Here is a 13,453-nt window from a genome sequence, read left to right on the forward strand (position 1 = left end):
GTACGGAAGACGGTAAAGGCGCAACAAAAGGAGAATGGTGAGGCTCTTGCTCTTGGGCGAACACGCAACCCCGGATCTTTACATGGCCATCGATGGCCTTGCCGCCTACCAGGCAAACTGCTGCCATACCGCATAGTGCATAGCTCCTTCACCTAGAGTTCTGCTCCAGCCTGTAATGTGGCAGCACTGGCGACTACGAATGAATGAGTCAAAGCGTGCTGGACGCAACAGGCGTTGTCAACGGGTCCCGAGTGAAGGTGATTGGAGCCACCAGGTGGATCTGCTTCATGAAGAGCGCCATGTATCCAGGCTTTAGGCTCAGTAACCGCCGTGGATTCGCTGGGCTGGAATTGTACAACACTATGCGAAATCTGAGACGCTCCAGAAGCATAGCTGGATGTCGTGTCTAGTGAAAGTTGAGATGGGCCAGTCAGGTGCGAGGACGACGTAACTCAAGCGCCAGATCAATCAGGGCTGCCACCAACCGTTGGACGAGAAAGGCGCCGCCAAGATGGCGCTAGCTAGCCGTCGGTGCGGTCTGTATGCGCCGACCATTTCCCTGTCTACCCTTTGGTGGATGCCTTTATAAGTACCTGCGGAGGCTCTTCTACATTTCATGAGCCTTTCGCAGTCAGTGGTAGCAGTGATGAACTCGTGGAGATTGGGTCAGTGGTGTTCAGCCGAACAGGTGCTTGGGACTCTTCCTCTTTGTACCACCACTATATAGATGCGACTCCATCGCCGATTATAGGTACTCTCGTGAACACACTGTCATGCTGTATAGCATATAGTGATATGCATACCTCTGCGACGTCTACCGTTAGGCGGCCACGGCTTAAGCGTGCACAATGTGGTCAGCCGAAGCTGCGACCACACGTTCGCATTTAACCTTCCGGGACACATGCAAACACACTGCAACGTGCCAAAATCTTTTGGGAAACATCAGACACCTCATTTGGAGTTGCTGGACGCACAACAACTCATGACAGCTGTTATCAAAGTCGATCTTGCGCGCCTGCTGGCGATGTGGGTGCAGCTATCCGAATACGAACTATTAATATCACCACACGATGCCACAGCTGCTGTATATCAGCGTCTTTCGCGCTCCACGAGACGCATTGAAGCCATACAAGGCCATAGAGCAGAGGTCTATCGTTGCCACGGAGTAGATTGGAGTCTTGAAAGGTAGTTAACCCTGGAGGTGCGCTCAAGGCGGAATTAGCGTACTCCTTTTGGATCCACGCCAAGCAGCGAACTCGAAGACCTAGATTGGGTTATCGCCAGACTCCTTTCCAGCAGCTATACACCCCGACGTATTGTAGTATTTTATTGTTTCCCGTCCCTCGTTATATCAATTGCCATTGACGAGACGACAGCCTTGGACGTTGCACCGCATTCTCCCCGACGCTCCTTCCCGCTTCAAGTGCGACCGCCGCGCTCCTGCCGTTCGAGAACTTGGCTACCAGCCGCCAGCTGTCCTCAGTAATACCACAACGCTGCCTCTGCAGTGCCGCACGCTCGAGCAGCTGCCGTCGAATCACATCGGCGACTGTAGCTGACTGTCCCGTCGCCACGATCCTCACGTCGGCGTCGCTCCTCCATCCCACCCGGCCCGTCCAACGCCGCCAAAGTCACGCTGGCTTCCCAATCCTCCTTCTCCGCTTCCAGTGGCCAACGCAGGAGGCGCTCTTCTGCTGCAAGGCAATTGCCGCCCAGTAATATCAACCTTCCGGATAGTGCAGAGTCGCGGAGCAGGTTAGGCACAACCAGCGGTCTTCACGGCCGCTCGCTGGGCGAAGCCTTACCCTCCATTCCTGGCACGCCAGGCGCCTTCGAAATGTCGAGATCGCCTTCGCCTCAGCCAGGCGGATGGTCGAGCCCGGGCTTGAATACCCCATACGATAACAGTGGGCGGACGAGCCCCTACCCGAATGGCTCCTCTTCACACAATGTCACCTGGGCATCGGCTCAACAGCGGAGTGCTGAGGTGAAAGGATACCCCGGCTTCACTCCAAGAAACCAAGGCTTCTTCGGCAAGCACTTTCGCAGGATTTCTACAAGCTTGCCCTTCAACCACGGTGATAAGGAGAAACTAGGTCGTGGGCGGTCGCAGAACAAAGTAATGCGTGCTTTGAATGGCATAGCCTGGACAATATGGCGTCTGCGGAAACGGGTCGCATTGGTACTATTCGTAGTATTCTTCTTCATTTTCTACAATTCAAACACACGTAAGTCATCACCCCCTCCAAGCCCCCCTCTCGCGATTGGCATTGACAGATCTAGCCATCCGTCGTATGTACAGACGGTCCGCATGGTTCGGCGGCGGCAGCAAATACGTCGTTATACTCGCAGCGAACCAAGGTGGAGGTGTTATGGAATGGAAGGGTCCCCGCGAATGGGCTATCGAACGCGACAGCGTCAAGAATAAGAAGAAGTACACAAGGAATTGGGGCTACGAATTGGAGATCGTAGACATGAGCACCAAGAAGCGTTATGCGCACGAGTGGAGAGAAAGTTGGGAGAAGGTTGACACCATTCGCAACGCCATGCGCAAGTACCCGCATGCTGAATGGTACGTGCTGCGTGAAGATGATGTGGTCCAGGCTAATATTTCGCAGGTTCTGGTGGCTTGATACGAACACGTTCATTATGGAGCCGACATACTCCCTTCAGAAGCATGTCTTCAAACAGCTACAAGACGTGACATATCGCGACATCAACGTTTACAACCCCCTCAACATCACCCATCCTCTGACCGACGAATACCTCGACCCCGAGACACGCTCACCAGTGGGAGACGGCAAGGTCGACTCTGTCAATATGCTCTTACCCCAAGACTGTGGCGGTTTCAATCTGGGCTCATTCATGGTGCGAAGAAGCGCGTGGACCGACAGGCTGCTTGACATCTGGTGGGATCCTGTTGGCTACGAACAAAAGCATATGGAGTGGGAGCACAAGGAGCAGGACGCTTTCGAGTACATGTACCAGAATCAGCCCTGGATCAGGCCTCACGTCGCCTTTATCCAGCAACGCCAAATCATGAGTTTCCCACCAGGCGCATGCGGTGAGAATGGCGATAACCCCGATATCCACTACCAAGAGCAAGATCGTGACTTTATGGTCAACATGGCTGGCTGCGAATGGGGTCGCGACTGCTGGGCTGAGATGTACAAGTACCGCCAACTCAGTAACCACCTGAATCGCACACCCTGGGAGAAGTTCAAGGACGGTATTTCGGACTTTTTCAAGAGCAGGACCAAGAAGGAGGAGAAGAAAGAAGAGAAGAAGAACTAGAGATTTCACGAAACATGGGGGTTGGTCTGGATGAACTGGAACGCATTTCGATATATTTTGGATTTCCCTAAGCCTGCGGCTCGGCTTACGATTTTGCTATAATACCCGCACGCATAGAGGAGGATGTATGACCGTGGTATGATATCTGCATGGATCGGAGTCGATGTTCCATACCTGTACCATACGAAATTGACTTTCGGCGAACTGGACACCGAGCTGGACGGTGTGTTTGCATCTCATTCGTAGGATCGCTATTTGTATTGCAAGGTCTCCCCAGTTGTTCATACCAAGCCTGTGACGTACTCCAAGAGCAGTATGGGGATCAAGGAAAGGAGAACTTGAACTCGATACAGATGAGCGAACCTACAGTATGCGGTATTGGAGGACGCGAATCTCCTGCAAGGCATGCACGGGAGAGCTGGCCTCCCTTGTCAAGTCCATGTCGAAGAAGAACAAAGTCTACGTGGCGCAACTCGACTCGCTTCACACCCCAGATAATGACGTTATAGATAGCGTGTGGTAAACAAGCCTCGAGGAGGGCGGAATGATGATGGATCTGTATAGACTTTGGCATGGTTGTACGTAGCACTGAGAGATGAGGCTGCGCGACTACGCGACCATGTCTCGCACACCGCAGACCACAGGGCAAATGCGCTCAGGAGGTAGATGCGCATGTCCTGGATAAAGGCAGGTGAGCATGTCTAGACTCGCCAGGCTTGGATAGGAAGGGGAGTGAGCGACGTCTGATTCGTCAGTCACCCACACCTACTGCCAATGGTCATACGCCAACGACCAGACGGGACACGGGGTCAGGAACGAGCAGCCGTCTACGTACTCCAACCTCGACCTTGCGATATCTCTCCTTACATCAACTCGTCTCCTTTCGCTTGCTACGGTCGCTCTCTGTCGTGTTCCTTCGCGCCCCGCCCAAGGCGATTACCGTGATCTCCGCTTTCCACCCTTCCCCACGAAACGTCATTACGCCCAGACCCTGGCCGTGCGCAAGTTGGGGAGCCAGTCTACATAGCGTCAGCTCGTCCGCGGCCTTACCTTATCTCCAACGACGACTCGCAGCGTCGCCGCGACAGGATTCGGTGGCTCTGGGTGCCGTGCCTTGTTTCTGGGCCCCGATAAGCTGTTTCAGAGCTGCGCTGGCCTTTCTTGCTTCCATCAACAAGCTGTAGCGTTCCGAGTCCTAACAAAGAACCGAAGTCGGAACGGCCCTTGGGATCCACTTGAGCGCATACCTCCACACCACCGGTCAACCTAGGGCTCGGGGATATAAGGACTATCGCTGAGGTCCAGCGCCGCAGAGCTCTTTTCAAGGCTCGGATTTGTGAAGGTCAGGGTGCGATGCACGATCACCGTCCACCGCGAGCAGGCAGACAGAACATAGGGGCCGACGACGCGAACCACCAGGACCAAGCCATGCCGCCTTCTCGACATGTCGCTGCGTCTTCAAGGCAACGCTCAGAGGGTATGATCCGTTCTCTTTCAGTACTTCACTGCATCTGTATGTCGAGCAACAGCTGACACATCGTACACAGAGTCATGGATTGATCTCGCATCGGCGCCTTCGTCCACCTCCCTATCCTCTGCGACCGACGAGATCATCACAACGGGCCTCACGGTGCAGCACGACTCCAACGCGCACAGGCGGCCCAACAGACGCTCACGAGGCGGCGGTCAGTTCTCAATAGGGACTGGACATCGCATCACAGCGGGAGGGAACAGCAGTCAGGAGGAGTATGAAGAGAGCGAAAGCGAGTCGGACAGGGTCATGACATCCTCCAACGAGGCCGTCGCTCCGTCACCTTTGAGGCAAACTCCGCAGTCTGTCGCGTCTTCGGAGACCATGTCTGAGAGGGAAGATGATGACGATGAGAATGCGACGGCGGTCAACTACCCACGTTCCTCTAGACGGGAGTTCCAGCCACGGCCAAACGCCTTCTCGCACCCGAATAACCAACAAGCTATTCGGTCGCAGTCCGGCACCCTGTACACACCTCGTAGGAACGTGAGGCCAGCTGGACAGCGACAGCACTCCTACCCTCAGCATAACCCTTACAATGCCATGGCACCCAACTACCAACCCGACCACGACGAAGCCCTCCGCGCCAGCCTGTCCACGCTGCTCTCGGCTGCCGCCGCTGTGCGTGGCCTCCCGAAGCCAGGCCAACCGCGCGCGAACACTCCCTCATCCACACGAGTCGATCCATCCTCCCTGCGCATGGTGCCAGAGTCCGTGGCCTTGGGCAACATATCCGAAGAGGCCGCATCATCCCCATGCAGCACCAGTAGCAGCCCTTCCGAGAAGTCCAAGCGCAAAGCCAGTCCGCCGGTAGCCGGTGCTCGCAGCAGCAGCAAAGACCGCCGTACCGTCAAAAAAGCACGCAAGACAACCCCGATGATAGAGGAAATCAGCCCGACGCTGCTTACCTGGGTTGTCAGTGCTGGTGTCGTCGTCCTTGTCAGCGCTATCGGTTTCTCGGCCGGATATGTCGTTGGCAAAGAAACTGGACATGCTGAGGCGATGGGTCAGATTGGCACCGCAGGTTCCGAGGCCGGACGCTGCGGTAAGGAAGCTGCTGCAGGCATGAAGGGCACTGGCCTCGGTCTGCGGAAGCTACGATGGGGTTCTGGCGCGGGAATCCGCGTCTAAGCATCCACGATAACGGTGATGACATGACATGCATAGCATTTAGCGAACACGAATTTGCAGGTATTGCGGGCGTTTTCATTCCTTTCTACTACGACAGTTTGCATATTGATATCACTCGGCATGGCGCTGGTTTGGCGTTGGGCTTGGTCTGAAAGTTAGGAAGTCTTGGGGTCGTGGCTACGACTCCATGGAAAGTGAGAAGATAGTTGGTGCTGTTGCATGCACGCATAATGTATCCAGACTGCTGGTCTGTTAGCTACGATGGCAGTTATAGACTCAATATAGGCATTTTATTCTTACAATCCATGCGTTGCTATCACGCCAACCTAGGGAAAAGCTGAACAGCCTGGAGCCTACGTTGACTTTAGGTCACCTCCTTTGCAAGGTTTTGGGTCAATGCAGTCTGCAGACCTGTTCAGTTTTTCCCTTGTATGAGGTGCTATCAAAATCGGAGCAGCCTGTGAAGTTGTACTCTGCAAGACGTTCATTGACTACAGTTGCAAGTAGGATAGTGTTACTTCTCCATAGGGTCGTCCTCTTCCGCTATAGTCTTGGTGTCCGATGCCTTACTTTTCATAGATGTAGACTCATCGTCATCGCCACCAGTCCCTCGTCCTCAGGCTCAGCTTCTTCGTCGGGCGTTGTCTCTTCGTCGAGCGTTGTCTCTTCGTCGGACGCTGTCTCTTCTTCATCCACGTCCGTTTCCCCCTCATCGTCGTCTTCATGCTTCAACGCATTTATAATTTCAATCGGCTTACGCCGAGTATTTTTCCTAAGCGCCTCGCAAAATGCCTCGCACTCGCGCTCGAGTACATCATCCTCCTGGAGCCAACAGATCAACCTAACGCTTACCCTCTCGAGTCCCAGCATGTTTTTGAACTCCCTGGCGAACATTCTGCTCAAAGTAGTCAAGTTCGGCATACAGCCCTTTATGTCGTAGAAGATTATCTCTAGAGCTTTGATCGCTTCGAGCTGGTGCGGCTCTAGCTGCTCAACTATCTTGAAAATCTTTTGGTCGTCTATGATGATTACGTTGTTCTTAAATAGTAGCGTAGAGGTGTCTGAACGGATTTGTCGGCACGTCGATGTGACGTCTAGTAGATCGGTGGGCTCACATCCTTCCGGTTGGTAGTCTGTCTCGCTCGTGCGATAGTGGTGATGTGAGCGACCGAAGTAGACGCTGCCGACGGAGAAGACGTAGTTGTAGATCTTATTTCGAACTTCTCCTGGCAGCTTTAGGAGTGGCGACTCGAGCTGGTTGCGTTGTGTGCTGTTGATGTAGTTAGCATGGGGGTCTGTCATGATGATTTCAACGTTCAGACGTACATTGTATCTGCCTCAGCCATCATATTTTCTTTGTCGGACATGGTTGAGTGCAAGTTGTAGGATGTCTAGAGTTGCGGAAGAGTGTTAAGTAGACTTTAGGTGTGACAGGGGTAACAAATACATGGAGCAAGATTTTTGTATCACGCCCGATGTTGATGGTGTTGGGTGAATGGATATGGTGTGACTTCCTTGTTATGTATTGCCCTGTGAAGCTATACTGCGGGATCTGCGTAGGCATTCATTCCGTTGTCGCGTGGGAATGAAGAGCAAGGATTGAAGAGCAAGTTGAATATGCGGTTCTCTGTCACGGTTCGCTTCATCAGACACTCGGAATACAAAAGATGGGTGCAAGTGATGTAAAGAATGCTTGGTTCGTTCAGGTGAATAGCTCAATCCTCTTTCAGTCAGCCAAAGAGCACCCTTTCCCATCTTTTGCTCCGATATTTGCCTCTACGCCATGACCAGATTTCATTGGCCAGCTGGGGTCGTATGAATCCATATCTTCGACAGCCTCGTGCCGACAGCTAAGCAGAAGTCTTCACAAAGTTCCTAAGAATCGAGCACGACGTCTACATCAACTCGACCGAGTCCCTCCTTGATAGCCTCGACTGAATGTATACGCCCCGATAGTCCCAAATTTGTTGGACAGCAGAAAACTTCCACGCGCTTCAGCCCCGTCAGCAATCTGACCTCTGACCACAAAATAGTCCATATTGTGCCATCTCTAGCGTTCATGTAATGCGTACGTATTGTTGATATGGCCTGACGCTGAGTGGTGTTCAGTCTCTTTATTTGATTGTAGAACAAGGACCTTATGACATCCATAGTGCACAGTTCGAATGGTAGAATCTTGGTCTCCGCGTAGAGCTGCCGAGACACGAGCGTCAAGCCGACGCGTCGATGGAGAGGTGTGAGCGAGACGGACGGATCATAAGACATTGCAGAAACGACGCCTAGTTCCTTGCTTCTGTAGGACACGCGAAGCTCCATACCACCGAGCGCGTATTCGTAGATCTTGTTCCGTATCTCAGCAGGTAGGCGAAGAAGAGGTGAGCGCTGGCGGTTCATCTCGGAGCTATACATCGCGTTAGCTTTCGCAAAACGTCGTGCTACTTCAAACTTACATGACTTCGGCGGCTTCGCTAGAAAGTCTCTCGCCCGAAGGATCGATGATGGTATCGTAATAAGTTGGCATCTTGTTCATATGGAGTTTGCGCGTTTCGAAGGGTAGCTGTGGGAAGTTGAAGAGTAAGTAGAAGTGGAAGTGACGAGGTAAGAGGTAGTGCCAAGACTAGGCTCAGCTTCACTCTGCCCAGTGGTCGCACCTGCCTCCCAGAGCCTCTCATCTACAAAGGGAAAGCGCATGACAACAAACAAAACGTGGCTTCCAGCACCTCATCCCAGGGGATTCAACCTAGCTATCGAAATACACAGACAACCCAGAAGACTACATTGCCTCAAGATCTTTCTTAACTCCTTGTTTCGTACTAATGTAGACGCCAGCGTACCTGTTGCTCAAGCAACTATTCCAGCTTTTTATTGCCGTTAGACTGTCGATATGAATGTGCATTGTGATTTCCATGTATAAAAAATGATGTGAAATGCCCCACCATCTTCTCGTGGTATCACAGCACATCCACTTTAGCACGATACCTGCAAAGATCAGCGGACTAAAGTAGAACCAATGTATCCTTGACTACCTGGCCACATGAGCGGCAAACTTTTCAACTAGATTGAAAGTAAAAGGAACTGATACAACTCCCGCTGACCGACCCATAGAGCTGATCACAAGCTGGAAACGCTATACACATGAGAACATAATCTTCATCCCGATCATTCCGTCCCAAGATCTTGACCCCACCCGACCCTACATCTGGATATATCTCTTACAATGAACCATTCCTTTTCCCGATAAAATATCTGCATTGCCGTAGTAACCAACAAGTTTCTTCCTCTATGGTCGACCGCCAACGAAGTCGCTCCATGACCTGACTTCACTAGGGATACCCTCCTTCTTGGGCAGCTTCTCGCTCATGCATTGAGCGAACAAAACAGCAGTCTACATTGCAATTAGCCTCTCATCTTATTAATATCAGGACAATGAACTTACCTTGGGCTCCATGAATAGCGGAACACCGAAGTCGACCGCGTTCCTCCTCATTACGTAGTCCTCATCAAACAGGCCACTCGCCCTGTACTTGGCCAGGTTGAAGCAGCCGCGGATGTCGTTCTTCTCAAACACCTCACGGAGTTTTCTCTTGTCATCCTTGGGGAACTCGATGACGTCGACGCTGATGCCCTCGGTGTTCTTCTCCAAAAGCTCCTTGACGTCCTTGTTGGCAGCAAGGAACCTGTAGCCAAGTGCGTGGACGTACTTGGCGATCTGGATAAGGGAGTTCGAGTGGAGCGAACCGGGTGTGACATCACCACCGAAGAGGAGACCCTCACCGGGCTGGGGAAGACGGAAGTTCATCTGCGATTGCGCGGAGGCCCAGTAGGCCTCGACCAGGTCCTTACCGAAGCAGGCCATTTCACCAGTAGATGACATCTCTACGCCAAGGTAGGGGTCAGCACCCGCCAACCTAGTCCAGGAGAACTGGGGAACCTTGGTGGCGAGGTAGTTCCTCTCAACGCTCATGAGATCAGTTGGCTGGGGAACGTCACGGCCAACGAGAGCCTTTGTAGCAACTTCGATGAAGTTGGTACCAAGGACCTTGCTGACGAAGGGGAAGGAACGAGAGGCGCGGAGGTTGCACTCGATGACCTTGAGGTTAGGCTCGGAGCCCTCAACTTCTTCCTTGATGATCTGCATGTTGAAGGGACCAGTGATGTTCCAGGCCTTGGCAACCTTGTCTGCGATCTCCTTGACACGTTCCTGGATGCGCTTGTCGAGGTGGACAGGGGGCAGTACGAGGGTGGCATCTCCGGAGTGAACACCGGCGTTCTCAATGTGTTCACTGACAGCGTGGACAAGGACGTTTCCGTTGGAGGCGACAGCGTCGCAGTCAATCTCTTGAGCGCCGTCAATGAACTGAGTGATGACAACTGGGTGGTCGGGCGAGACGTTGGAAGCGGCAAGGAGCTTCTCCTTCAGCTCGTCCTCACCGCGGATGACAGTCATAGCAGCACCTGACAGGACGTATGATGGGCGAACGAGAACTGGGTATCCGACGGAGTTTGCGAACTTCTTTGCTTCCTCATAGGAAGTAAGCTCCTTCCAGGCGGGCTGATCAACACCAATTGAGTCCAGGATGGAAGAGAACTTGTGGCGATCCTCGGCCTTGTCGATGTCGTGAGGGTCGGTTCCGAGAACCTTCGCCTTTCCAGACTCCTGGAGCTTGAGAGCAATGTTCTGGGGAAGTTGACCACCGACAGAGACAACAACGCCGCTGGCAGTCTCCAACTCGTAGATATCCATGACACGCTCGTAACTGAGTTCTTCGAAGTATAGCTTGTCAGCAACGTCAAAGTCGGTCTAGAAAACGGTTAGTTCGGCCCAACGTGTGCGTTCATGCCACCTACAGAGTATGTCTCGGGGTTGTAGTTGATCATGACAGTCTTCTTTCCGAGCTCGTTGAGGGAGCGGGTAGCGTTGACGGCACACCAATCGAATTCGACAGAGCTTCCGATACGGTAGACACCGCTGCCGAGAACGATGATACCATGGTCATCGAAGGTTACATCGTGAGAGGAGGCGTTATAGGTGGTCTAGAATGGTAGATTAGCGACTGCAATGGGGTAGATGAAAGGTTCTCGCATGTTTAAAAGCTTAAAACTTGAATCCGTGGAAATCTCCAAATCCCGCGAAGCCATGAAAGAGGACAGTATACTCACGTAAAGGTAGTTCGTATCTGCGGGGAATCTATGGTAAACAAGTCAGTATGTGTCTCGCATGAGGTTAAGATAGGGACATTGCTTACTCTGCAGCCAGTGTGTCAATCTTCTTGACCCATGGCTTGACTCCGAAGCTCTTCCTGCGAGCGCGGACCTCGTCTTCAGTGCTGTTAACAGCCTTGGCGATCTGCTTGTCAGAGAAACCGAGCTTCTTGGCCTTGAGGATGATCTCCTTCTTCAGGCCGAACAAGCTGCCTATCTCCTCAAGCTCGTGTGTGCAGTCGACGATGTTCTGGAGCTTGTGCAGGAACCACTTGTCGATCTTGGTGAGGTCGTGAACCCTGTCGACAGTGTAGCCTTCGTGGAAGAGCGCCTGACCGACGGCGAGCCATCGGCGATCGGTGGGGTTCTTGAGCTCTTCGTCCAGGCTCTCGCCGTACTTCTCACCCTGGAAACCGAGGTACTTGGGATCGACTTGGCGGCAAGCCTTCTGGAAAGACTCCTCGAATGTACGTCCGATGGCCATGACTTCACCGACAGACTTCATGGAACTGCCGATGTCGCGCTTGACGTTCTGGAACTTGCTGAGATCCCATCGGGGCATCTTGGTGACGACGTAATCCAAGCTGGGCTCGAAGTTCGCGGTGGTGGTCTTGGTGACAGCGTTGGGCAATTCAGGGAGAGTGTGTCCAAGACCAATCTTGGCCGCGGTGTACGCGAGAGGGTAACCAGTGGCCTTGGATGCCAATGCGGATGAACGAGAAAGACGAGCGTTGACTTCGATAACCCTGTAGTCGAGGCCATCTGGCTGCAGGCAGTATTGCACGTTGCACTCGCCAACGACTCCCAAATGACGGACGATCTTGATGGACGCAGACCGGAGCATGTGGTATTCCTCGTCGCTGAATGTCTGACTGGGCGAAACAACGATACTGTCACCGGTGTGTACACCAAGGGGATCGAAGTTCTCCATGTTGCAGACCGTGATGCAGTTGTCGCTTGCGTCGCGCACAACCTCATACTCAGCCTCTTTCCAGCCCTTCAGGGACTTCTCAACCAAGATTTGGGGTGAAAGAGTGAGGGAACGAGCTGACAAGTTCTTCAACTCCTCTGGGTTGTTCGCGAAACCTGAACCGAGACCACCGAGCGCATAAGCAGCACGGACGATAATGGGGTATCCGACCTTCTCGGCAGCGTCCAGTGCCTCGTCGACAGTGGAAACGGCAATCGACTTGGCGATGGGAATGTTGATCTCGTCGAGCGCGCGCGCGAAGAGGTCACGATCTTCACTGGTCTTCAAAGTCTGGACGCTGGTTCCGAGCACCTTGACGCCGTACTTCTCGAAAATGCCCTTGGCATCCATCTGTACACCAAGGTTCAGCGCAGTTTGTCCACCGAAGCTGAGGAAGATGCCATCGGGCCTCTCCTTCTGGATGACATATTCGGCGTATTCGGGAGTTACAGGCAGGTAGTAGATTTCGTCGGCGAGCACGTGGGATGTTTGGATGGTAGCAATGTTAGGGTTGAGAAGAACCGACTTGACGCCAGCTTCCTTCAGGGCCTTGAGTGCTTGCGAACCTGAAGTTTGATTAGCATGGCGCAACTTTGTATGCGTGTGGGAATGTATGCGCACCTGAGTAATCGAACTCTCCGGCTTGACCAATGCTGAGACCACCGCTACCAATGACTAGGACTTTCTTGACATCGACCAAGTTCTGCGCGCCAGAAATGACGCCGCTCTTCAGGTATGCCTCTGCATTAGGCGCAGTCTGTGTCTTATTCCATGTCGACGCGACCTTTGTGAATGCCCGCAGCTGCCGGAGGGCGGCAGGTGACTCTGTGCTGGAGCGGAGCGAAGTCAACGGCCGAGCACTTCGGGTTGTGAAACTTCGAGAGTATGTGGAAGGAGCAACAGAGCGGGTGTGACCTGTAAGGGAAGGTACGCGACGTGCTAGACGTCCGCAGAGAGCCATTTGCAGGCAGTCAAGCAACTGGGTAGCTTCGGGCTCGACAGAGGATGAGGATGGATGATTAGGCGTCGAACGCGCGGGAGGAAGGTCGCTCGGTGGCCGACGGGTGCAATTGCAGGCTTATAGCTCGACCCAGTTGAGCAGAGCACGAATGACTCCCTCCGGGTTTATGTATAATCTGTGGGGAAGATGTGATGCGGCAGCCAAAAAATTCCAATGATGCGCGACGGGCCAATCAAGCTATCTCCGATAACGCACAGATAAGACCGTCGGCGATCCTGGGAAACGGGAGGGACGAAGCGTGGTATGCGGTCATTTACTGCCTCTATTTAATTCGCATTTCTTCAAATTGATCCACTCATTATAC

General features: G+C 53.1%; 4 protein-coding genes across 4 annotated transcripts; 2 read left to right on the top strand and 2 right to left on the bottom strand.

Moving 5' to 3' along the window:
- Positions 1 to 1,837: 1,837 nt before the first annotated feature.
- On the top strand, positions 1,838 to 3,294 carry J4E84_009034 (uncharacterized protein; the record flags this gene model as incomplete). Its single annotated transcript, XM_049391600.1, has 3 exons — positions 1,838 to 2,228; positions 2,284 to 2,572; positions 2,619 to 3,294. The coding sequence occupies 3 exons, from the start codon at positions 1,838 to 1,840 to the stop codon at positions 3,292 to 3,294; spliced, it is 1,356 nt and encodes a 451-aa protein (XP_049240728.1).
- Positions 3,295 to 4,722: 1,428 nt separating this feature from the next.
- Positions 4,723 to 5,956, top strand: J4E84_009035 (uncharacterized protein; the record flags this gene model as incomplete). Its single annotated transcript, XM_049391601.1, has 2 exons — positions 4,723 to 4,771; positions 4,842 to 5,956. The coding sequence occupies 2 exons, from the start codon at positions 4,723 to 4,725 to the stop codon at positions 5,954 to 5,956; spliced, it is 1,164 nt and encodes a 387-aa protein (XP_049240729.1).
- Positions 5,957 to 6,470: 514 nt separating this feature from the next.
- Positions 6,471 to 8,486, bottom strand: J4E84_009036 (uncharacterized protein; the record flags this gene model as incomplete). Its single annotated transcript, XM_049391602.1, has 4 exons — positions 6,471 to 6,521; positions 6,560 to 7,226; positions 8,094 to 8,357; positions 8,407 to 8,486. The coding sequence occupies 4 exons, from the start codon at positions 8,484 to 8,486 to the stop codon at positions 6,471 to 6,473; spliced, it is 1,062 nt and encodes a 353-aa protein (XP_049240730.1).
- A 750-nt stretch (positions 8,487 to 9,236) lies between these two features.
- Positions 9,237 to 13,089, bottom strand: ARG4 (argininosuccinate lyase; the record flags this gene model as incomplete). The annotated part of the gene is made up of 6 exons (XM_049391603.1): positions 9,237 to 9,341; positions 9,393 to 10,757; positions 10,805 to 10,990; positions 11,117 to 11,144; positions 11,203 to 12,694; positions 12,750 to 13,089. 6 exons carry the CDS (start codon positions 13,087 to 13,089, stop codon positions 9,237 to 9,239), a joined length of 3,516 nt encoding a protein of 1,171 aa, XP_049240731.1.
- Between the last annotated feature and the right edge of the window lie 364 nt (positions 13,090 to 13,453).

This window comes from Alternaria hordeiaustralica (genome assembly GCF_023758085.1).
Source record: "Alternaria hordeiaustralica strain BMP 2776 chromosome Unknown scaffold_25, whole genome shotgun sequence".
Classification (NCBI taxonomy): domain Eukaryota; kingdom Fungi; phylum Ascomycota; class Dothideomycetes; order Pleosporales; family Pleosporaceae; genus Alternaria; species Alternaria hordeiaustralica.